The sequence below is a fragment of the Leptonotus elevatus genome, chromosome 4 (genome assembly GCF_054856555.1).
Source record: "Leptonotus elevatus isolate MCC_2025b chromosome 4, RoL_Lele_1.0, whole genome shotgun sequence".
In the NCBI taxonomy this organism is placed as follows: domain Eukaryota; kingdom Metazoa; phylum Chordata; class Actinopteri; order Syngnathiformes; family Syngnathidae; genus Leptonotus; species Leptonotus elevatus.
The window spans coordinates 12,377,112-12,400,925 of NC_141242.1; the positions used below are offsets into that span (position 1 = coordinate 12,377,112).

The 23,814-nt window shown below is 41.8% G+C and overlaps 1 protein-coding gene across 1 annotated transcript in view; it reads right to left on the reverse strand.

The window, feature by feature from the left end:
- LOC147175556 (A disintegrin and metalloproteinase with thrombospondin motifs 20) overlaps nucleotides 1-22,405 on the reverse strand; it is a 104,475-nt gene extending 82,070 nt beyond the window's left edge. Inside the window, exons 1-4 of the mRNA XM_086074098.1 lie at nucleotides 22,118-22,405; nucleotides 21,681-22,030; nucleotides 14,236-14,398; nucleotides 185-432 (exon numbers count right to left, since the gene is read on the reverse strand). Of these exons, the coding sequence (XP_085930224.1) occupies nucleotides 185-432; nucleotides 14,236-14,398; nucleotides 21,681-22,030; nucleotides 22,118-22,208 (852 nt within the window). The 5' untranslated portion in view covers nucleotides 22,209-22,405. The remainder of the gene's footprint in view (nucleotides 1-184; nucleotides 433-14,235; nucleotides 14,399-21,680; nucleotides 22,031-22,117) is intronic.
- Nucleotides 22,406-23,814: the final 1,409 nt, after the last annotated feature.

A 23,814-nucleotide genomic window follows, 5' to 3' on the forward strand; every position in this document is an offset into this window, starting at 1 on the left:
ATTTTACTCGGTGCAACAGCATTTCCTAACCATTTTAGAATAAAATTCCATACCTCTTGACACACCCTGAGAGTTGCCACACCCTTATCGCCCGGCACAACAACACTCCCACAAACAAACCCCGCTTATCAGACCCCTAAGATGATTTTTACGTAATAATTTTTAGAAACATTATTTTACTTACTACTGACATGATTGTTAGGATGTAATGCTCCAGGTTGCGTCCGTGGTGACGTGCCATCTTGGCATCGGCCGTCACCATCAGCTCCACGTAGCGCGGGTAGGAAAGGAAGCGCTTGCGTCTGCGCGGGTGCCTGGGCTGCGTTCCGTTAGAGGCGTTGGCGTGCCGCTCGTCCACGGCGGCTCGGAGAGAGTCCAGCTCGTCGCCCATGTTCCCTCGACCCTCCAAAGACACCGTCGTCTGGCTGATTTCTGAGTAGACACAGAAATGCAGTGAAGAAGGGCATACAGGACCTCCGCCAAGGCAAGATGCAAAGCGGCACAGTGGAAATGATAAAAAACAGAACAGGAAGATTAGTAGATTGAATGCAAACAAGCCATTTGTAAACATGTTGCGATGTTAATGATAAAAAATAAGTCATTTTTAAGGTTGTCAGCTCCAATGTCAAAGCGCAATGCGAACTAACTATCAAACATAGCCTCTTATCATGAAGGATAAAAGAGCATGATGATACCTTTACATTAGTGTATTAGCCAGAAGGACTTAGCGAATTGGAATTCCAGTGACATAACAGAGACAAAATGTGGACCGCTGCTACAAAAAAGCCCCGAAAATGTTTGTGTCATTCTTGAAAAAAAGGATAGCGCTTGCATCATGAGACATGAGTTTTCAGGCTGAGGTCCGTTGGTTGGTTATATTTATCAATGGAAGATGTCAAATGGCCCGAATGGCTCACACCCATCTTGAAATAATGTAAACAAGGCATTGAAAGACAGTCCGTCGTGTACATTTAACTGCAGATTTCCACGCTAGTAGCAGGGTGAGGGGGACGATGGATGCCTGTGACAACAGCATTCAGCATCCTGGCATACTTTCAACGGAAGTGCACGCGTTGACCCCACTATGAGTGAAGCATTCCTTCAACATGACACAGCACAGCTCAAAAGAAGAGGAAGGGGGCATCTACAAAGCTTATTTGATTAAACGTACACATAATGTCATTTCCTACTCAGTTTCCAGGTAGAGTTTGCGGAGGAGCCAACGAGGTAACACAAAGGCCAACCTCTCAAAAATGCATCTTGTTTAGGGGATCCAGATGAAAATGATCTCAAATACAAAAGCCCAGAGGGGTAAAAGTGTCCACATAGTGCGCATAATTTTGTTAGCAGAGAGGGGAAAAAATATTTGAATGTAATAAAATAGACAAGCTAGAACAAACTAGAATTTAGATTTTAAAACTCTTTATAAAAATAACAAATGTACAGAAGTGTATTCCATTTATTTACAAAACTCCTGTTTGTCCGACAAATTTTTTGGGGGAGCTTGTTTTTTATTTTTATTTTTATTTTTCAGTTTTTCTGAATATTTTATTTTGTCCCCCACCAAAAAAATCCGAAAAACTGGGAAAATTATTCAGAAAAACAGGAGAAAAATTACTCCGAAAAACAGTGGAAAAAGTTATTTAAAAAATCAGGGAAAAAAACTCTTCCGAAAAACCAGCTTCTGTTTTTTGGAGTATTTTTTTTTTCCCTGTGAACTCCAAGTGACTTGTTGCAGATTCGCTAATGATGCATGCAATACGCTTCCGTTGAAACTGTTAGTTTACTAAAATCATGCCGATCGATTGACATGTTCGTATACTTACCTTAACTGAGCCAGTAAGTGATAGACTTGAAGGTACATTGGAGGTATGCGGGAAAGTGTCCGCCATTAGCGAGTCTGCAACAAGTCACTTGGATTTCACAGGTAAAAAAAATATATATTTTTTAAAATAATATTTTTTCCTCCTGTTTTTCAGAATAATTTTTTTTAATGACAGACATTGAACATTAAAAAAACAAAATAGTTAGAATAACAGGATTTTTTTTCAAATGAATGCAATACATTATGATATTGGTTGACAAAAATCCAAACGAAGAACATTGGGAGTTGGTTTAGTTTTATAAAAGTTTTATTTTGCTAATGAATACATTTTATTTTAGTTGTAATTATTTAGTTTTTGTCACCTCATGTTTTGCTAGCACTACTAATGCAACTTGGGCTGAGGGTGTCTGCTGTCTAGAATAACGGCGAGAAACTTTTTACTGTGGTCTTTTACAAGGCTTAAAAGAGAGAGGAGGCCTCGAGAATCCAAATGAAACATAAACAGACATTCATGGAGCGTTTTATGAGTCTCGGCGCACATGAGCCGCGCATACTTTGGAGTCCATCGACCTCACCAACCGCCTCAACTTTGAGTGAAGTGTCCCTTTGTCTTGTCCGCGGTCAATTTTTCCAGACAGTCAGACAGAGAGAGATTGTGTGAAACTGTTAGCTCAGTGAAAAGCCAAAAAGAAAGAAAGAAAGAAGTTGTTGAGATTATTCAAGCGATGCCCCCAGCGGGCACGCGAGGCAGAGCGTGACTCCCTGGCACAATGGCCGCACAGCCCCTCGCTGCCGTGAGGCCGAGCCCCATGCCAGCGCCTGTTTCAGAGGTGGCGCCAAGCCCGCCTGTGCCCGTGCGCACAGCCAGAACACAGCTTTGTATTTCGCAGGAAGAAAAAAAAAAGCCTTCGCTAAAGCCCTTAAACAGACTCATCTCCGCAGATAGTCTGACTTCAAAGGGATTAGCATGTAAGGAGAAGCTCGAAGAAATTGGCTTTAAGTCGAGATAAAAAAATCCAAAGAGCGGGAGGTGAAAATATGGTCAGTGTTATAATAGCTTCGGATTCAGTGCAGATTAGCCGTACATAACCTCTCTGAAAGCGCATTAGGTTCAAATCCGCACTCTCGCCGGGTTCTGAGCTGCTACTTACACCATGGCAGGACAGAGGTGACTGCCCTGACTCGCACCGAGACCAGGCGTCAGTCACCATTCACGCCGACTCCACATCCCTTAAAGGCTAAGTCAACCTTACACATTTCTTGACAATAATATGTTATATGTGACCTCACAAGTCTAAGCATGGCATTCTGATTAATATTACATTCGTGGAATAAGAGTTATGAAGCAAAATCCAGCCGTTTTGATCCATCTCAGGAAGCGGCCATTTTGCCGCTTGCTGTCGACTGAAAATTACATCACAGTTGCTCAGAGCTCAGGCAACGACCAATCACAGCTCACCTTTATTTGTTTTGTTTGCTGAGCTGTGATTGGTTGTTACCTGAGACCTGAGCAACTATGATGTAATTTTCAGTCGACAGCAAGCGGCAAAATGGCCGCTTCCTGAGATGGATAAAAACGGCTGGATTGATAGAAACTGCTGCTTAACTCATATTCCAGTAACGCAATATTAACTAGAATACCGTATTTAGACTTAAGAATTTTATAGTATTATTCTTATTATTCTTATTATTATTTATTATAATTATATTTTATTTTTTAATTTTAGAATTTAGACATATTGTGAAGAATTTTTTGGGGGGTTGACTTTGATAACTTTATTATCACAATTAATACATTTAAAAACACATTTTGATACTTGCTGTTGACTGAAAATGACATCACGCATGCTCAAAGCTCAGGGAACGACCAATCATGGCTCAGTCTGAAAACAGGTGAGCTGATTGGCCGTTTCATTTTCAGTGGACAGCAAGCGGCAAAATATGTTTTTAAAGGTATTAATTGTACATACAAAATAATCAAGTTAATAATAATAATAAATTCTACACAAAATATTAACTTTTTATTGCTGAAAATGACTAAATGAGTCAATTAACCCTTTGAAGCAACAGCTCCGAGCCAGCGGACTGCAGAACAGGCTTGCAAATTGAATACCTTGCTTCCATTTTCATAGCAATTTAAATGGTCTGACTGATTATACTGTAAAACTAGCAATGGGAGTCACTGATGGCGTAATCGTCCATATATATATATATATATATATAAAGTCCGCTGGGATAGGCTCCAGCAAACCGCAACCATAAACAGGATAAGCGGCATAGACAATGGATGGATGGTTGAGCAATGGCATTTGTTCTTCAGGCGATTTCAAGATGCTTTCAGTCTCTTTTGTTTGATCTGTTTAGATTTGGAAAATCATCAAATGTAAACACTTAAGATGAGCAAAAATGTCACGTTAGCACATAATTTCTTTCCGACACAAAGCCGACTCATCATCAGCATGATTTCAATCCAACAGAATGCCTTTGTCCCTACTTGATGTGTGACGCTTTTGATCCGCCGAAGCCATGCAGATTTGATTTGGTGGTAACTGACAGGCCAGACAGATCCGAGCATGTCTTGGCGGCTATATTGTCGGCTAAAGTCTATAACTTTAATAGCTGCCATGTGTCCGTGCTTATTGAAGACGACGTGTCGTCTCAGGAGTTGCCGTGACGGATTCCAGCTGGGGCTATTTTTTGCCACTGTCTACTGTCCGGGGCATTCTTAAACAGACGGAGACTCGTGGAGGAATGGCTGGCGCCGTCTTGATTGGCAGTCACTGACTGCGCGACGGTCAAAGGTGAGGAGGGGCGACAGGTGAGCGACTGTTCCTCATCGACTTGGACGGGAGCCAATGAAACAATCATTGTCATCGCCTATCGATCGGTTGTCATCGGAGACGGCACACGTCAACCTGAACTGCTGACCTGCTATTTTGTTCACTTCAGTTAGTTTACGCCAGCTCGAAATAATGTTAGGTTTGTCGAGGTGAATGGTTGTCTGTCACTACTGTATATTATGTGTGCTGTGGTTGACCGGCAACCAATCAAGAGTGGAGTATACCTCCTGTTATTTTTATTTTTTTTTCAGTGATCGTTTTGGGATTTTGCAGTATACTTAACTTATTGTAATGTCCTCAAGTGGGAAAGGAGAGCCATGCACACTGGAAAAACACATTTTGACGAATATCTCGGCATCTGCTTTTATATATATATATATATATATATATATATATATAACGGACGATCAGAGATCTATTTAAAACTGTGTTAACTTCAGGGAACTATCCATGTAAATGTTCTGTTTACTTTATAAGAGATGCTGCTGACCCTGGGAACTCCCTGCAGCTTCTTCATATGTTTGAAATAAAACTAAAATACATGAAAATGCAACATTTCCGATATTTTGAAATTATGGAAAACTTTATTTACTGTAGAAAAAAACGTTTTGACTTTTTGAATTAACCAATTAACCTTTTAAGACATGATGATGAGTGACCCTGAGAATTTGAGGGTTTTTTTCCTACACTAATATTTTCCTTTTAAATGAACGTGGATATTGTCTCTAATATATATATATATATATATATATATATATATATAATTGTATTTTTTCCCCCACCTATTGCAAATGCGTCTAAAATGTATCCCCGTAATTAATGGGGCCTCACCAAATATTAAAAGAAAAAGAAAAAAAGGTAGTATAGTTTCGAGAATAGTGGAGTACAGGACAGTCCAGGAGTACAGGATTAGTTTTTTGTAGTCATCTACTACATTCAATGGAATGTCAGAAGAAAAATTAGACTAATAATATGAAAAAAATACACTAATACATTATTTTCAAACATATGTTTACTCAAAATAATACATTGTCTATCAAATATAAGCCTTCACCTTCTTCAAAATATGCATCTTTTTTTCTCATAAATATACATTTTTCCTCTCAAATGCATGACTTTGTCTAGATAAATATAGCAATTTTTACCTTATATCAATTCAAATAGCAATGTGTCCTTTATGTCTGTGTAGATTCTTATCCATCCATTATCTGAACCGCTAATCCTTACAACGGTCGCTCAGTTTAAAAAAAAGTGTGGAATCAAGATAACGGGACTCTTCCTTCTCGTTGAATTTGTTGTTGTTTTTTCTTGTTTCTTAAAATGTATAATTAGAATAATTGCCTAATTAATTTTTTTTTTATTCTTGTCAAAATGTTGACTTTAAGTGTAATCATTTATTTATGTTTCGTCTTGGAAATCATTTATTTATGTTTCCATGTGGCCCTAATACTGATTTGTGCGTCTCCCACAATTCCCCATTGTTGCCCATACGTGCCCTGACTGTTATGATAGTCGGTGTCAGCTGGAGCGAGTTTCTTAAATCTCAGTCTCACGATTCCCAAGCTGCAAATGACACGAAAGCAAGAGACGGCCCCCTTGCCAACTTTTGTCGTCCACATTCATCAAAAGTATTTGGTCTGCTCCTCCAAACACATTCTTCAACAGACCACCGCCGTGCTGTTTCCAGCATGGCGCCAAATCACTACTGTAAGTGAACAAAGGAGCTTCCAAAACGGGACAAAGGTTGAGTCATTTACCTTCTTTTTTTTTTTAAAAAGCCTTCTTAAGCACCGGACAATTGTCTGCTGCCCTTTCTTTCGTCTAGCCACCACAATTGCACTTAATCGTGTTCGGTCGGCAACGTTTTCCTCTTAATGGATGGTAACCAGAGCATCTGGCCTTGTGTGGACGCAAAGCACTACCTTGGCTCAGTGTAAGGTAAACTGTCCACTTAATTGGCACCCCGGGACGGGAGCGCTTCGACTCTCAGCGGGCCATTGTAAAAGAATGTTAATTAGTTCAACAATGAGATGTGTGTTTGCCATTGTCGGCCTCTCGGCATTGATACTCTTGACTCGGAACTGAGAGAGAGTCAAAGAGCAAGGCTTTGATGTGGAGGGGAAACGGCGGCGAGATCATTTGCGATGAACGACTGACCCGCGCCGGCGGAAAGCCAATAATCCATTTCATGCTTTTGAATATTGGCTTCTTGAGCTTGTTTCGGGATGAGGTTTGGTGAAGAAGACAAGCGGGCACTGGAGTGGAAGACTGAAGGTCAGCTGGAGCCAAGCAAATGACAACATTTATGAAAGGAGACACGCTGCGCAGAACTCTTGTTGTTGTTCTCGGTTTTGTGGAGAACCGCCAGGCCCAATGGGTCGACTGGCTCATTAAGAAGACAAACTGCCGTGCGTCACAGATTCTGTCATCTTCCTATAGCTGACATCTTTGGCTTTTTTTTTTTTAGACAACAAGCAAGACGCCAGCAACCTGAAAAAGTACCAGTAATAATAATAGAAATATTAGAATCATTAGGGCTGGGTATCGATTCTAATTTCCTCAATTGATTTAATTTCGATTCAATTCGATTCATTTCAATCCGATATTAATTATGGAATCTCCATTCGTCTTAAATATCAAGGACACAATAAAAAACTCCACAAACATTAAATTCCGAATAAAATTTTGCGGCGGCAGTAACTGATTAAATGATTTAGTTTCTAAATGAAAGTAACGTACTTAAAGGGCAACTCAACAGGAAGTCAGACTCCTGCTCCACCCATCACTAAGATTTGAAATCGGCGCTCAAAGGGGGTGTTGCCTGGAGGACCGTTGGGTTGCGAACGGGGAGAGGCTTGGGCGTGGTCTGGCTGTGTTTGAAGCCGTTTAATGAGCCGGTGGGTGGCGGGGGCGACTACGTCATGATCCACAAGTGACGTACGTAGTCTGCAACTTCTCGAATAATGAGAGAACAAACAGCCAAATTGTGTTGATCTCAGTGTTGAACCTTAAGATGACACCAAACACACGGTTCTGCCCCAAATTCAAGGTTTCAACAAATATGCACTAAAATATCAAAATAATGACCAGGACATGTAGACACCAGTTTATACAGTATATCAGCAAAAAAAAAGTTGATTTAGTGTTGAGTTACTCTTTAACTCATTAACTCTCAGCCATTTTCACTGAAGCAACCCCCTTCACTCCCGGCTGTTGACTGATTTTGCAAGGCCCACAGAATATTGTGTTCTATTGCTATAAAAAACATGGAACCTACCAAAAGAAAGATTAGAGCCTTTTCTTTCATTAGGAAAAAAAAGGATATCTCTATGTGTTTCCGTTTTGCAGTAATTAGCATTAGAAAAGGTTAAGTTTCATCATTATTCACAAATCTGTTTACAGCCGTGCTTTTTTTCAACATGGCCCTGGTTGATCTCCTTTGCTCTGCTGCCACCTACTAGCCGTTTTTGTAATAACTACCATTTCTTCAACTGTTCTCTACAGTTGAGAGGTCGCATCAAAGCCTAAAACAAACGTATAAATATGTCTTTGGGACACTTAAAACATTTAAAATAGAAGGCATTTATACGTTTTTGGGAGAAAATTAGTTAAGTGTTACACAAACATTGGGGGTGGGGGGGTGGGGGTGGGGTGGGGGGGGTGGGAGCGGGGCAGCGATTCAAGTCGGTTCGTTCAAACCGACCCCGGGCGAGGGAGGGCCCTTTTTCCATGTAAATGAACCCATTGAGCAAAAAAAAAGAAAAAAAAATCTGATGCTGGCATTTGAACCAGCATGTATGTATACACAGTGGGCACCAAGGGGGCAATCCCATACAGTCATTATGTTGAAGGTCAGGGGTCACAGCCCCATCAAAGGCGGTCACTTCGCTCTTCCCCGGCCGCCAAACAACACAACAAAACGGGGATGAAAGACCCCCGCCACCAACACTGGGACGCTAGTGTTTGACTATTCAGCTGCTAATGTTTGCTGTCAAACTGTTCATATTAAATTTACTGTTCCTAATGCATTCAATGTATGGAACTGAGTGGGGGGGGGGTGTTTGGACTAGCAGACAAAAACAGCAAGGAAGAGGCTCTCTAGCCGTCTTCAAATGGGTTTGAAGGAGAAAAGAATCTACCCTCATTGTAGAGACCCTCATCCTTGTGGCGATCTCTATCCACTCATGCTGGGATTCACATGCAAGCTCACGGGCGGGACACACGGGATCATCATCTAAACAACGTCCTCGCTTTACGGCGGTTACGAACAGCGCCGTGTGATATGGCCTAAAATTTGCGCTAATAACATTTATAGCGATATAAACGTAACGAGTAAAAATTATAATGTAGGTATTTCTGAATGGGTTGAGGCGTACTGTATAAATTGTAAAAAAAAAAAAAAAGACATTACACCAACAACAATAATAATAATAATAAAAAACATTTTGAGAGCATTTATTGTCGAGATCTCAAAGTTCAAAATTACACAAATATACTTCTAACCCGACATCTAGGCTCCCCCTCCTGACTGGCGTATGCAGTAACATCGGAATTCATTTCTGGTTTTTGGATCCGTCGTGTGCTAACTGTTTGATAGGGCTGGGTATCAATTTAGATTTCCAAAACTCAAACCCGATTCGATTCGATTCACATTGATTTTCGATTCAGTTAAGGATTCCATGCAGTACCAATTTTACTTTTATATGGAATACATTCTCAGAATGTTGCAAATATTAGAAACTGAATTATGAATATTTACATTTAAAATTGAATCCAATGCATTAATCATGTATGTTTATTGAACATGACCTGATCAAAACAATAAATAATAAAAATTTAAATTGGTTACAACCACAGGACTATGAAAATAGAGTGGCAAAAACACTGGGCCCCACTTGGGGTACATTTGAACAACGCTCGAACGAGTTTTTGAATAAAGTACGTGCTGCCTCAGGCTTATTTCCGTGGTTTTATTTTTCGTAAAATAAATGTGGCCGGGACGCTAGAAGGCACATTAATTAGTATTATTTATTATTTTATTTTATTATTTATTTATTTATTTGGGGGGGGTATTAAAAGTATCAATTCATGGTTTTATGAATCAATATTGGGCTATGAAAAGCAATATCGATTCAATGTCGATATGTCGATTTTTTTAAACCCAGCCCTACTGTTTCACTATGTATTATTTTCACTCTACAATAATTGATCTGCTTATTTTCTGTTCCATAGTTGATAACTCTCCGCTATAACACAGTTCGAGTCAGAATTTAAATAAAAGCACTTAAACTACATTTTATGATTAGCTTAGTGGTTAGCATGGCTTCTCTATTCTGTAATGAATGTGTAGCTCCTCGTCCTCCTTTAGTGATAAATGTTTTTTGCCAGAACTTAGTGTTGCCCATTTGCTGCCATGGACGAGCGGCTTTACACCATGGACAGACAGTTAGCCACGCTAGCTACCCAGCCGCAGCTCATAGCTAGCTGGTTCCCTGATTGTTATTTATATATCAAGGACTAACAAATTAACCACACCACCTGTCATAATGACAGGGCAATTGTCCCTATTTCCATTATATACTGTATCAAAAGAATAACTAACTGCATTACTTCAAAGTGAAGCAGTAAAGTTCTTCCTCCTGAATCCAAAACGAGGCATATACATACCGACATACCTTTCGTTTAGGTCCGTGGCATGTTTGTACAGAGGAAGCATTCAAAGTACCCAAGCACTCAACGGTGCAGAAAAGCATGTTAAGATAAGTAAACAGCCGTCCCAATTGCCAAAATAACAATCCAGGTAACACTTTAGAAGCCTTATCATTGAAACCTCATAGGTGGTTAGCGCATTTTTTTTTTTTTTGGCAGGTGTCGGAAACATTTACTTCCTCCGTTTTTGACTTTTTTCTTCTTCTTTTTTTTTTTCTTTGCCAAAGATGCACAGCGACTGTACAAACTCTGGAAACTTGAAGACACGCAAGTGCCTTTGTTGTCTTGCTACAAGCCGTCATATCTGAGTAAAAAGTTTGCCCCCCCCCTACCCCAGCTCCCCACATGTATCTGTGCTGATAAACATGTTGTTCGACTTGATAAAAGGCAGCCCATTTCATCTTTGTCTGATTAAAAAAAATGTTTCACTCCAGAGGACATTAAAAAGAAATGTTGTGAGTACACGGGCGATGACAGTGGGAAAAGGCAACCTTCTGCTAACCACCACCGCCCCCCCCCCCCCTCCTCGTGCTGCAGGCAGACCATTGTTATCCATATTCCAAATAGTAAACTCCTCTATAAAACCACTTCAAAGTCCAAAGCCCACTGGACCATTCACGTTTCACACAGTAGCTACCAATTATAATTTAAGACGAGGGTCCTCTTCACAGAAACCTAAAGTGGGTAGAGAAGACAAAGAGAGGCGGGCTGACCCCCCACAATGAGAGCTTCTATTGCTTCGCCAAAAAGAGGACATACTGGGAGAATGGAGTGGAATAACCACCACCACCACCGCCGCCGCCGCTGCTGCTGCTTCTTTAGTGCATCATTTATGAGATGAGATAAATCTGACTTGGAATAAAAGAGGTCTCTGTGGGAAGGGGGATGTGTAAAACTGTGGTTGGGATGCAAATATTTGGGAACCGTTTTGGTAAAAGAGTCACGTAATGCAATGACAATCATTTGGATGGTAATCTTGGCTTCAGATAAAGGGACGAGCAACTTGTTTTCATGGTCATCAACATTTTTTTGTGGAGGATGCACGAATGACTAAAGGTAAAGCTTCAATGCACCAATCAGATGAATGTGTTAAGCAACGTCGGAACCGTTGGTCGAGCGTATTAGAGGCGTTTTCGCATTTTTCTAAACTCAACTTTATTTACAAAGCACTTTAAAAACACAATTGCTGCATACAAAGTGCTACACATGGAATAGATGCAGTAAAGACAAGTGCAACTAAATAAAATAAAGTAAATATCATAAGTAGGTAAGTATACAATACAAGTAAATTGGACAGTAATATGTTCTATGCAGCCCCACTGGTCCAAATATGGTATTCTGGTTAATATTGTGTTCATGGAATATGAGTTAAGCAGCAAAATCCAGCCGTTTTAAATCCATCTCAGGGGGGCGGCCATTTTGTCACTTGCTGTCGTCCGAAGATGACATCACAGTTGCTCAGTGCTCAGGCAACGACCAATCAGAGCTCACCTGTTTTCAGAATCTGAGCTCTGATTGGTTGTTACCTGAGATCTGAGCAACATTGATGTCATATTATTATTATTGTCAAGAAGTGTTTAAGGTTGACTTCCGCTTTAATTCATTCACTGCCATTGAGGGCTATAAACGTAAAAAAATAATTTTAACTATTTCTATTAGTTTAACATTTTTTTATGTTAGTTTAACCTAGAAAAAAATGATTGTACATTTAGAACAGATAAAATTTGTGATTAATCGTGAGTTAACTAGTAAAGTCATGCGATTAATTACGATTAAAAATTGTAATCGCCTGACGCCCCAAATTTTTTATCTTTTTTTTTAATACAAATAAAAATTTAATTTTAATTATTTTCAAAAATGTCTTGCTAATCTTTTCTTTAAAAAAATATTTTAATATTTTTTTCCCATTTTTTATAATTTCTTCTTCTTTTTTTATCATTTTAATTATGTGTTGTTATTTTTAATAATCTTTTCTTCTTCTTTTTTTTACCCAAAAGATTATTAAAAATTAGGGGCGTCAGGTGATTAAAATTTTTAATCGCAATTAATCGCGTGACTTCTCAAATTAACTCACGATTAATCACAAAAATCTGTTCTAAATGTACAATGACATTTTTTTTCCTAGGTTTTCATACTCTTGTTAACAAAAGTGGAAAAAAATGTTAAACTAATAGAAATAGTTCAAATGAAGTAGTTAAGTGAAAAGTTGCTTTTCTCGAATACATTGTCACCAGTAAAAATAGCCGTTTTGTGCCATGTCTTGTGACCAGTTTGTTCAACAATGTGAGTCTACTAGTTTGAAGGGAAAAACGCTCATCAGATAAGGTTCTTGGACCAGTTAGTACTTCACCTTTACAAACGGCTAAGAACTTCTGAACGAAGCAGAGCAAGATGTTGTATAAGGCAAGCGACACACGCCATCGAGCCGGTGTTTACATGTCGCCTGCTCGTGGTGGCGTGTCGCGCACTCCGACGCTTACAAAGACGGGAGGGGCCTGCTCGCTTTGGCTCCGTGTGGCCTTCAAAGAGCTTATTTTAATCGCCACATCTGGAGAGGGGCCCTATCTGATAAGGCAGATGAGGCGCATCTCGGGACACTTCACAGTACAGTATACTGTAGGTCCAGTTGCACTGGCTCTTTAATCCCTTCGTTTATTGTCTGCCTGCTGCCTTTACATGAAGACCTACAGCTGTCTCGTATGTATCGTCTCCACGGCTAAGCGCCGACTGAAAACACGACAAACAATACAATGAAATGTCTTGTTCACGTCAATTTGAATGTTGACATCAGTGTTTCTTCTACATTCATTTAGAAACTGATTTGATATACAAGTGAAAACGAGTTACAAGATTATCCACGGTGCAAATTAAGCTTTTGAATGGAATCACACTGAATCAAACTAAATCAAATCGTTCCACTTGACGATGTACCTTTGTTGAATCATACTGTACTGAGATGCATCGAGATAACATATGAAATCGTCTTTTATGGGAGACATATACACCCCTAATAAATACGTGTATATATGGTATTCCCAAGAGAAAACCCGAGCAGGCAACATTTTAAACCTGGACCCCTTCACAGTGAGGCAGACGTGCTAACCGCTACACACCATGCTGCCTGGCGTATTCAACTTCAAGCACAATCAGGATCTAACAGAGACCCTCCACATTTCTTGTCTCTGTTTACCACACACAGACTGAGTGGCTGAAAAGCCAAAGCATATGAAGGAGGTTAGCCCAAGTTCTTTAAATTGTCAAGGCGCACAATAGCCACCGCCGTGCGACAATGCCCCAGCTCGAGACAACAAGCCAACGAAGCGGCTTGCGCACACACGATTTATTTGCATCCCTCCCACAAAGGCCGCCCACTGAGCTCCTCGCCGGGATGACAACGGCAACCGGACTCCACTCGGTCAGACTCTCTTCAAGGGTTTTCACCACCCAAAAAGGGGTCCCCAAAGGCCACAATGGCCTTCTTTTTATGAATTGGACTCATTGGTTTGTAATAATTAGGAAAAAGTTGGGGGGGTAAGACTAATGACTGGCCGCCAGTCTGTTCCCAAAAGCCTCCATCCACAGATATCTTTACAAAAAATAAACTCAGGTTATTCATCTCATCATAACTCGATAGCTCCAAACTTCTGCGACTGAACTGAGATAAAGACCTTTGGCAGAAGCGCCGACTACACTCAAGCACCTTTTACTGAATCAAGTGATTAAGTTTCAGAGGGAAAACCCCCTTAATCGGTGAAATCGCGATTGGGTATAATTTACATTTCAGGGTTAGGTCATGAGGCGGTAAAAGTCAGCCAGACGGCGGTTACGGGCAAGACGGTTATACTGTCTGTCGTCTGTTACCTGAGGCCGAACAAGGCTTGCCGTCGCTGGAGATGTTGCGTCCTCTCTCGTGCCGATAGACCAGATGGGGTTTGTGGTGCTCGTCTTCGTACTCCTCCTCGCCCTCGGCGTTCAAGAGAGGCTCCAGGAAGTATTCGCCGTCCGCTGTTGTGAAAGTGCCAATCTGGAGCGCGGCAAGAAAAGACAGGCATGGTTGGTGAGAGGTGTGTGCTGCAGAGGAACCAATCTGACATACGGAAGCTGGTTTGTTCCTTGCACCTGGTCAAGCTGGCAGAAATGTTCTGCTGTTTTTGTTTCCCCTTGCTACAAACTAAAACGATAACCAGTGGTGAAAACCTCTGCTCATCAATATCATGCCGAAGCCAAAATGCTAACAGAGCTGCAGTGTTAGCAAAGATTAGCATTAGCGTCCTTGCTACTAACACAAGAGCTAGTGGTGAAGACTTCTGCAAATCAATATCATGTCAAAGTCAGAACGTTAGCAAAGCTGCTGTGTTAGCATATTTGCATAGTGATCTTTAGATGAATAAAAATAGAGGAGACAGTCATGGTTATGCCCACACCTCCGAAAACCCCTCAAGTAATATTTGAACAACAGGTAGTGAAAGTGTTGTGGAAGAAATGTCATCAGACCCCATATGGGCAGCAGAAGATAACATAAGATGTTACTAAAAACAACAACCAGGTTTTTGAAATTGCCACAGTTTGATACAGTAAATAATTATTTCAATTTTGATCATTTCCTATGAGCAAAAATGATAGAAATGGAAAATACAGCATATTGAGCATTCCAGGTTCCACTGTGCGGCGTGTGCGCTCTCATTTCCAATAACTGTGGTCTACGAGCTCGCAGACACCCTCGGGGCATCGCTTTTGTCTGTGATTGACACGCTGATTCAGAGAAGTCTTGTCAAAAAGCTGGTGGTTGTTGTCAAATGTAACATACACCAGGACAAGACGTTCCTTATCTGGTAGTTCCGACAATGTCAACGTACAGTTCCCTATCGGCAAAAGTTACATCATCATCATCATCACACACGGACAGAGGAATGCTAATATTGATTTGGCAGCTCAGGCCCTCGAAAAGCTCCTTAGCTCACTCAGCCATGAGGCACAACGCCGTTTGCATGGTCATATCATGCGCACGCTTAAACAGGATATCGCACGCTGGAATGTTTCCTTAGCCCCATTATTTCACGGCCGTCCTTGCAAAGTGACACTTTGCGGAGAGAGAGAGAGAGGGAGGTGCGATTCGGATATGGAAAACGTGACCGCGTATCTTTCCCTCTTTCAAAGGCCAGAGGATTAGCAGCGGTGGTGATGTCAGGAATCGCAACAGGGATCCTCGAAAGCGCCGCGTGCCTCGAGTGCTACACATGTTGAGTGCTGAGCTTGTGAACACACGATGATGAATGGAAACAAACTGGAAGTCAACACTCAGGGCTGCAATATTATCCAGTAGGGATGATTGAATGCTGGCTCGTATGCTGGAAGCTATCTTTTCAATGTATCTACAAAATGTTTACCTCTTAAGGAGGAATGTGAGTGTGAATTTTTGTTTGTATGCACCAGTCCAGCGTGTTGTAGTGTAATGTAGTGTAGACGACAAGCACTATAGAAAAGGCATTTGAACATCATGAATTGTCATACATGTATAAGTCATATATTAACCTGTTTAAAAAAAAAATTTCAATGTGAAATGACAAATCATAACACACATAAAAAAGCAAGTGACAAGAAAACTGTAGCTAGCCAGATGGCAGCTAGCACGAGAAGCTAACGTGTACTTCTCAACTCAGTGCTATTTCTTCTAGACCGACAACAGATGGATTCAAATTTCATGACACTCGTGACAAAGAAATCAGACAATCCATACTCACTTGGCATGTTGAATGCAAGTGACAAACAAACTGTAGCTAGCCAGACACTAGCATGAGAAGCTAACAACTACTTCTCAACTCAGTGCTACTTCTTCTCAAACAGATGAACTCAAACATTAGTCGCAGAAAATCCTAATCAGTCGTTTGTCTACAAAAAGCTGTTTGATACCAAAAGAGTCTTTTCTGCTTAGAATGCGTGTCCGCCTTCTTCACGCCTAACTTCCTGCCGATGATTGTTCTTCTCTTACCACCGTCATCCACTAAAGTCAAAATGGTGGCAAAAAGAGTTCATACTTTGATGCTGGCTGAAATGAGGTCTAGTGAGTACAAAAGCAAATCCAAAAATGTAACTTTGGGTTATATTTTTAAATGTTGAATGAATTCCAAGTTGTAAACTTTTAGGATCTTCCATCTTTCAAGATACCACGACCGTTTTCCAATCAAAGTACCAATTGGATTCATATGAAGGGCACATAAGACTCGTTTCTTTTGTGTTTGTGTTGCAGGCAGGAGCCACATTACACTCTCCAAGTGAAATTGTCCAGTTGAAGGATGCCGACCTTCTCAACTCGTTGATGAATCTCCCTGAAGTCAGCATGGAGCGAGTGGAAAAGCATCTACTTGTTTGTCCGTATGGATTTATCATTTTCAAGGCAGCGATGTCAAGAATATTTGGCTGCGCTCATTCTTGACCTTGTAAACAGTTGTCAGGATCAGCATTAACGGAAGGTTACTGAGTCTATTTGCTTCTTTTTTTTTTTACTGTGTTTTTGGAACATGAACGAAGTTCTTCTCCACCTCCTTTTCCTAACACTGAGCATGTATGTGCACAAATGAAAACTGATTTGAATAGGGAAATCGGTTTAGATTTAAAAGAGTGCATTGACTCAAACCAAATCCAACTGTTTCGCTTTATATATACCATCGTTGACTCTTATGACACCCATGCATCGAGATATATGGGCACATACAAAGTCACAACAACAATAACAAAAAATGGCAATGGTGTGACCGGGACACACATTTATTCATTCTCCATAATTTCCTATGGGATCAATTGATTGCAAATTCCGCCCCCAAAATGTGATCGTGTCGGTTCCGCAGCTTTAAGATTGATGGTTGCTACTGCAATTTAAAGAGTATCAATGATTTATGCGTAGTAAGTGGTAGTAGATGTTTACCTATCTTGTAAATCACTATCTATGGCCAGTTAACTTTGATCGGAGGATTCCGCCGGCAGAAACAGGAAGCCGCTTTGTTAAGTGGATTTAGGGCGGGAGGTGGGTGTGGGATCGGGGTGGCAGAGTTTCCACGTTTCCCAGCAAGAAGGACACAAAGGTTGCTGTTCAGTAGTGGGTGCTGAACTGGACTTTACCATCGGGAGAAGGGGGTCGAGGGGGTCGAGGGGGTTTGGGTGTGGGGGGTTTAGACAAGAATCATAAGTGGTGCTTTGACTTACAAGTTTAATTCATTCCATGACCATTTTTGTAACTCAAAGCATTCGTGTCTAAAATTATATGACTGTGTGTCTTGTCCACCAGAGGGCAATATAGTTCAAACATAAACACACAAAGAAGAGTTTCGCAACTGACTCGGTAATCTGCAATAATACTAGTCATTATTTTCAGAGGATAAATAATATACGGCAGACAGTATTGTTACATTGTCTGTCTACGTGTTATTGCACCGTTTGTGTTCAAATCTGTTGCTTAATTAAAGGGACTATCCCACGACCCATCTATGGCATTTTGAATTGTCTGTTAGCATTACGCTAGCAGATATTCAATGGCATCATTTTGTTTCGCTTTCATTTGACTGTGATAAAAGCAATAAACGGCGGACATTTTTGCTTGCATGTCAAAAAAAGAAACCCTACATAGTGTAGGGTTGCAGATGTTACATTTACACACGGGTGCATCGCTCGGCGTCGGAATGACGGCGACCTCGTTTGTCACCGAGCCTGACTGGCCACACACTTCTTTTATGTTGGGCAGCCAGCACCTCCCGACAGCTAGCGTTTCCCACGGTGCGAACAAGCCAGGGGTTTTACTGGCTGGTCATCTGCTCGTCCTTCACGCCGTTTCTTCTCTTTTCAGCTCATTGTGAAAAGGCCAAATGCTCCGACGGCGCACCATTTCTCAGCTTTGAGTAACTCCGGGCGAGAAAGGGGAACCTGCTTCTTTTCTCCCTCCAGAATGACTCCTTTGTTTTAGGGCTTCATTATTCCTTAATGACCTCATCCTGACAAAAATGTGGCCAAGCCATTAAGCTCCAGTGATCAGATAGGGGCACATTTATGACCCAATAGCCTCTGGTGCCGTCTCCATTGTGCTGTCATTCTCAATGAGTGATGATGCGGATAACCAACAAAGATTGCTTGAAAAAGGATGCAAACATGTTTGGATAAGCGAGTCATTCATCAAAGTCGGGCAGAGGGGCAATTATAGGCTGATTAGCCTGATCAATTGAGCATACCTCAGGTCTTAAATTGCTTTGCAAACATGGCAAGCGCTTAATGGAGTGTCTCTTTTCTCACAGCTTAGGTCGTCTTATTTGTTTCTTGTGTGTATTCTCCATTTTCTGTGCATTGGATGTTTATCAGCGTTTTTGAGAGAATTTTTAGGGTTTAATTGTTATTATTTTTATCAATGTATTTCAATAGACCTGTTTCGTATATTCGTGATATAATACATACAATTTCAATGATTAATTCAAATGTAGCATCTTTTGTGGGGCCTGTGAACGGATTTACAAACACAACAGCTGTTTTAACACACAATCTTCAGGTTTCTGATAGAAATCAAAGCAATGTCAGGAAAAGCCTACAAGAACATCTGAACTTTTCTGGGGGGGTTAAACAGAGGCCCTTTAAATGGTGACATGTATGAAATAACTCATTTTAAATTAGTTTGAATGTGATTGGTTAATCTTGAGCACAGCAACAACCCCGGTTATAAGGCGTGACACTTGTGCAACCACATGATCTCAGCTGTATATTTTTACTTCCCGCCTCTAAAAAAAAACTGGTTATATACACATTAATGGTATAAAAAGTTTCACATCCTAATCTCGTTTTTTTAATAACACAAAAACCTGGTGTTGGAATGGGGGTGTGTACACTTTTTATATCCACTGTAAACGCTATCCTGGTACAGTACAAGGTGTGGCCATCTAAAATAAGGATTATGTCACCGATAGGGATTCTGCCTGGGTTATTAGCGTCTGCATGGCGGGGGTCCCGCCAGAATCCGGTGGGAGTGGCGGAGGTCAAAATTGCCAATGCCTCCGGGCCTTATGCGACCCATGAAGTCATCCCCCTTCACCGCTTATCAGATTCTCGAGAGCAGTCTCCAGGCACTCGTATCCTCAGCAATTATATTGGCCCAATAAAGCCATTATGAGGCAATAAACTTATAATAACCTGAAATAATGGTGTGATGGGGGTTCAAACAAAAGACAGGATTTACACTGCTGGTTCCCAATCCCGATTTAATCCAAATCAGATTTTTTTTTTCATTCCTATTCCATGTACATGGAATGGCGCATAGTATCCGATATGGCTGTGTGTACATTCACAGAATACCTGAAACAACTCACAAGAGCGGCGCCCAAATTAGCACGTTAAGAACTCCACAAGTGTCAAGTCCAAGCAGTGACGACCCAGACGTAAGCAATAATATATAAACAATATAAGAAACATCAAATGTTAAATAGCATTTGGTTGGCCTGGGCTGACCCTTCCCTGTTTGCAATTATTAATGAACAATTTAGTATTGTTTGGTTTTGCTTTCAAATGATTATTGCAATCAACTTCCATTGTACCTGCACCAGACAATGAAAAAAAAACCTCTCACTTTTATTTAATGGAGATCCACTTGAGGTGTTGCTGTTTATATTTTCAAAAATATGCAGGATTGCGGATTATTTATTTCATATATCAAAATAAAATCTGACACAATGCTTCTGTCATTTTATATTGCGATAATACGAATAATTGTGTCTTGATGATCACAATAAAGAAATGTTCATATCGTTTCATCCCTCACATACAATCCAATGGCGCCCGGTGCGAGAGCTTTCCCCGAAACATAACGAGGCTCCGAGCTGATGAGCTATTACTTGAATAATATGTTTATTCTTGCGGTCGTAGCTGTACATGTTGTCCCTCTCGTGTCACCAAAGTAAGCAAAATGAAAGCCGCATCAGCACCAGCTTTCAGTGTCATGCATGCATTCCAAGCGTCAATTATAACCACAGCAATGTCTGAATCATTCGGTGACTGAATCTTACTGAAAGCAGAATGTCTGCCTGGTTGATTCCTGTTTACTTACCCTGTTCAGGCTTGCAGTATTATTGGGAAAAAGGTGGACAAAGTTCACTTTTTTTTTTTTTCAAAATGGATGGGACGAGATCCCACTTGAACTACACGAATGCGAACCACTACGCGACCAGTGCCTTCAGTCACTGTCATGTGATTTTTCTATTAGCATTGTACGCCTGCGGGGAGGAGGGATGGGGGTAAACATGAGATTTTAGTATGATTTAGCTAATTACCCTTAAATGGCATTTAAAACTGAAGTGCGCATTTAGTTGTTTACGTGTAAGGTAAATAAATGATGAGTCAAGTCACAAACAAGTGTAAAAAAAAAAATCAAATACACATGACAACAACATATAAATGCCACACAGTAGCTGGCACTTTAGCTTCAATTCAAACCCGGGACCTTTTGCCTGTGAGGCAGGCGCGCAAACAGTTACTCCATCAAGCTGCCAACCGCATCAAATTGACAATACAATCAACCTGCTCGGTCGAGTGTTTGTTATTAGGTGCGCTAAAGCCTACTCCAGCTGATCTTAGTCAGCAGTCGTCAATCATAGGGCGCATATTGACAAAAAAACATTCACACTTACTGTACTTTCACATCCTTATGAACAAGATAGTTTTTCATTTAACTAACAGTATATAACTAACAATAACGACTTTGTTGGTCTCTATGTTGCCAGAATGCAAGTTTGCATTATTTTTAAATGTAAAATAAATAACATTGAAACTTCACACACGGACATTCAAACTCAGGACCATCCCACAGTCAAAACACATTCATGGCACTTCATTTATATAGCGCTATTCCAATTTACCAAGCCCTCAAAGCACTTTGCATTCAACTACTCAGCACCAGCAGCAACTGGGGGTTCAGTAACTTGCTCAAAAATATTTCACAGTGGTCACAATAGCATGGGATCTAACCCACAACCTCTGATTTTTGAGACGACCACTCTACCACTGAGCCATGACGCTATCCAATCATAAACAGTGATTCTTCACAGGTCCGAAAATTATTTACTTACTAATTTTCCATCTATATGCAACAAGTGTATGGTGACAGGCACAAGTAAATTGCCTTTCGTTAGAATTTTCTAATGTAGTTGGGAAGCACTGGCGTGTTGCACTGTAACTACTTAGCAGGTTTATGGCCGACATGCATGGGTGCAAATGGGGTTGCAGCGAGAGGGCGGAGAGGCGGTGGGGGGGGGGGGGGGGGGGGGGTGAAAGCGGGTACTCACCAGGCCGGTGCACAGACTGAACACCGCTGGCTGCTCCTCCCGGGAGTTGACGTGTCCTCGGAAGAAGCAGTGGCGCATGTCGGCGGCCTCCTCCGACCGACTCGCCTCGGTCGCTCCCAAGTGCGTGACCGCGTAGGTGGGCGCGATGAAGTCCGACTGCGCGCTCAGGTTCAGGTGGAAGCGTTGTCCGAACGCGTCGATCCGGTAGTGCAACCGCGACACGGACAGCTCGTCGTTTAAACTCCTGCGCCGGCGCCTGTAGTGCAACGTGTGCGGGAAGGACTCTCCGAAGTCATTGACCCGCACCGGGCTGGTGATTTCGTACGATGACAGCTGCTTGATGAAGACTTCTGCAAGGGAGAGTGGAGAGCGTGCTGGAGTGCGCAACTAAAGTTGTCATAGCTCCCGATGCATTCTCGTGCACTTAAAAGTCGTACCTTGTTTTGGATGCAACCGGTACTGCGCGGCGAGCCGCACAAGCGCTGACAGATGACACGCGAGTCCCACCAGCCAGATTGCACACTGCATGGTTTCCACGGCGGTGCTGTCCGCGGCGGCCCCTTCGTCGAGCTCTCCCCCCGCTCCCTCTCTCCTCGTCCCCCAGGCCGGCTTGTCAGCGGCGGCAGGTCGCCGGATCGACGGAGGCTCTTCGCTGCAGCGCAAGACCCGCGTCGTGCGCGCGCCTCATCGCATTGCCCCCCACCCTCCCGAAAAAAAAAAGTAGCGGCCCAGACTATTTATTTATGACACATGCATCCCACCCCCCAAATACACACACGCACATACACACACTTGTGTCCCCCCCTCTTGCAGGGAGTTAGCCGTCCGGTACAAACTAGAGAGTGTGCACTGAAAGGAGGGAGCGGTGCCAAGTATGCTTTCCCTCAGCCATCCCCTCCTCGACCACCCTGCGCAAGCCCAAGGCGCACACACTCAAACACCAAAGTCTATGAAGCAACGCCCCCTCTGGCCCCACAGAGCCAATGGTGAGAGCGAGGGAGAGAGAGAGAGAAAGAGAGAGACAGAGACAGAAGGGTGCCTCCGTGAAACAGCTCCATGCGTGGGGGCCATCCTTCTGAACTGCATGTATGCAAATCCAATGACAACAATATTGTGATGCACGATGTAATAAATGGTGGTAATGTGCACCGTAAACAAGCCGACGTCACGTTGGTAACATGACTCCTTCGCAATACAGGTCCTCGAGTTACGGACGAGTTATGTTCCTTCGCTGGCGATATAACCCGAATTTTGATGTGAGTTGGATTTCACCGTTAAGGTCGATATTTAAATCAAAATACTTTGTAGCCTACAGTAATTAAAAAAAAACATATTTGTGCCACCCAGAACATGCCGAAACCAATATTTCATTGTTGACGGACAGCATAGCGGACACGCCTGACGGCGAGCCAACCTGCTCGATGGACGCCCGTTGCTGGAGGTAACAACACAACTTTAAATAACTTTAAAACGACGTGATTATTGTGGGAAATTAACAAAAAAGAAGGCGTCGTAAAATCGAAACGTCGTATGTCGTAAGTCGAGGACTCCCTGTGAAGTGTTACCATAAAATTAAGGGTTGCTCTTTGTGACCAGCGCAAATCTGGCGTTATGCACGGCGTAAATCCATGTCGACATGTGTCAGATTGGTTGTTGGTTGGAATGGAATGGACTGCTAATTCTTTAGCACTTTTTTAGCTATAGTGCCCAAAGCGCTTTACATAGCATCACATTCACACACCAGTAAATTGGCTTCAGTGTCTTTGCTCAAAGACACTTCAACATGGTCACCAGGGGTGAGGATCAAACCCACAACCTCACAGATGGGAGATGACCACTCTACCACTGAGTCACGCCACCGCAATGATGCATCGAAGCAAATGTCTCGATTACTGTACCCCAATCCAACCCAAATCACATTAAACTACCTGTGCCAATATTTAGACCTGGTCCAAGTAGACTTTCTGCCACTAAATTTTACATTATGTAGGGCATATCTTCAAAAACACATGCAAAATTCCCAAGGGACACAACTAGTCACTTTTTGCTATTATGTCATCACTTGTGGGAAAACGGAGCCAATCAAGGCCAAAATAAAGAGAGCGGAAGGCATCGTGGAGCCATCGTTCATTGT